A 2,217-nucleotide genomic window follows, 5' to 3' on the forward strand; every position below is an offset into this window, starting at 1 on the left:
GCTATGCAGTGGTAAATATGAAGGATGGCAGCTATGAGACTAGTCATGGAAGGCTTCTTGGTGAAATTATTGAATGTGAGACATCTGCAATTAGAAACGGCAGTGTTCTCACTTATATGTGGGAGCTAAACAATGGGCACATGTGGATATATGGAGTGGAATAGTAGACGCTGGAGACTCTAAAAGGCGATTCGGGTGGGAGAAGGTGGTGAGGGAAGAAAAATTACCTATTGGGTACATTGTACATCATTTGGGTGACAGGTATGCTATAAGCCCAGATTTTAGTACTTGGGAATATATCCATGTAACAAAAATGCACTTGTACCTTTTAAATCTATAAAAATAAAAAAATACAAACAAGAAAAGGAACCACTGCAGAATGAGTACAGAGCAAAGCAGGCAGATCAAGACAATTCTACCAGGAAGCCTTCCTCTTTATCTAGATCTCTTGCTGCTTTTCCATTTCGTTGATCTAAACACAGCTAATTTACATGCATATTAAATTTAACCACATATTTCTTTTCACAGACACCCAAGAGTTGATTTTTCCCTAAGAATGAGAAATCACACAATGGTGACTGAATTCATCCTTCTGGGAATCCCTGAGACAGAGGGCCTAGAGACAGCCCTTTTATCCCTGTTCTCCTCATTGTATTCATGCACCCTCTTGGGAAATGTGCTCATCCTTACAGCTATCATGTCCTCCACTCGGCTTCACACTCCTATGTATTTTTTCTTGGGAAACCTCTCCATCTTTGACCTGGGTTTCTCTTCGACAACTTTCCCCAAGATGCTGTTCTACCTTTCAGGGAACAGCCACGCTATCTCGTATGGAGGCTGCATGTCCCAGCTTTTCTTCTACCATTTCCTAGGCTGTACCGAGTGTTTCCTCTACACGGTGATGGCCTGTGATCGCTTTGTTGCCATATGTTTTCCTTTAAGATATACGGTCATCATGAACTACAGGGTGTGCTTTATCTTGGCCACAGGGACCTGGATGAGTGGCTGTGTCCACGCCATGATCCTAACCTCCCTCACCTTTCAGTTACCTTATTGTGGCTCTAACAAGGTGGGCTATTACTTCTGTGATATACCTGTAGTGTTACCTCTAGCCTGTAAGGACACATCCTTAGCCCAGAGGGTAGGTTTTACAAATGTTGGTCTTTTGTCTCTCATTTGCTTTTTTCTCATCCTGGTTTCCTATACTTGCATTGGGATCTCCATATCAAAAATCCGCTCAGCAGAGGGCAGGCAACGAGCCTTCTCCACCTGCAGTGCTCACCTCACTGCAATCCTTTGTACTTATGGGCCAGTCATCATTATCTATCTGCAACCCAATCCCAGTGTCCTGCTTAGTGCCATAATTCAGATATTGAATAATCTGGTAACCCCAACATTGAACCCACTAATCTATAGCCTCAGGAATAAGGATGTAAAATCAGCCCTGAGGAAAGTATTTATCAGGAGAAGCTTTGCTCTGGGAAATAAATGAGAAAATTTAAAGTTTTGTTGGATTTAAGATTTTGATTACATTTTAAAGTTTGATTCTCCATTTCCTAAGAAAATTTCTCGTCTGCTGCTTTCAGGGCATGTTGAAATGAAATGTACTCTGAATAAATCTACTACTTAACTTTGCTGTTTTAAATTATATGTCTGTTGGTATATTTCTCTATACATTAGAAGTAAATAATTTTTTGACTTTTGGAGGGTTTAAAATAGGAATAAGAAATAATGTGTAATTGCTGCACTCCACGCTGGAGTACAGGGGTGCAGTCTCCACTCACTGAAACCTCCACCTCCAGGGTTCAAGCAATTCTCCTGCCTCAGCCTCCCAAGTAGCTAGGACCATGCTCAGCTAATTTTTGTATTTTTAGTAGACCCAGGTTTCACATGTTGGTGAAGCTGGTTTCAAACTCCTGGCCTCAAGTGAGCTGCCCTCCTCAGCCTCTCAAAGTGTTGGGATTATAGGCGTGAGGCACTAAGCCTGGCCTATAATTAAATATAATTAATAGAATAATTTAGCAGACATTGCACCAATTTCTCTCTCCTTCCTTCCTTCCTTCCTTCCTTCCTTCCTTCCTTCCTTCCTTCCTTCCTCTCTCTCTCTCTTTTTCTTTCTTTCTTTCCTTCTTTCTTTCTTTCTTTCTTTCTTTCTTTCTTTCTTTCTTTCTTCTTTCTTTCTTTCTCTCTCTCTCTTTCTTTCTCTCTCTCTCTCTC

The 2,217-nt window shown here is 41.2% G+C and overlaps 1 protein-coding gene across 1 annotated transcript; it reads left to right on the top strand.

The window, feature by feature from the left end:
- Nucleotides 1-556: 556 nt before the first annotated feature.
- Nucleotides 557-1,563, top strand: LOC108309297 (putative olfactory receptor 10D4). The gene has a single exon (XM_017535593.2). It carries the CDS (start codon nucleotides 557-559, stop codon nucleotides 1,490-1,492), a length of 936 nt encoding a protein of 311 aa, XP_017391082.1. The 3' UTR covers nucleotides 1,493-1,563.
- The last annotated feature ends 654 nt before the right edge of the window (nucleotides 1,564-2,217 follow it).

This window comes from Cebus imitator, unplaced genomic scaffold (assembly GCF_001604975.1).
Source record: "Cebus imitator isolate Cc_AM_T3 unplaced genomic scaffold, Cebus_imitator-1.0 Scaffold0, whole genome shotgun sequence".
NCBI lineage: Eukaryota > Metazoa > Chordata > Mammalia > Primates > Cebidae > Cebus > Cebus imitator.

What these genes read in the sequence shown, in the direction of transcription:
- LOC108309297 (XM_017535593.2), top strand. Translation starts at nt 557, where the DNA reads ATGAGAAATCACACAATGGTGACTGAATTCATCCTTCTGGGAATCCCT.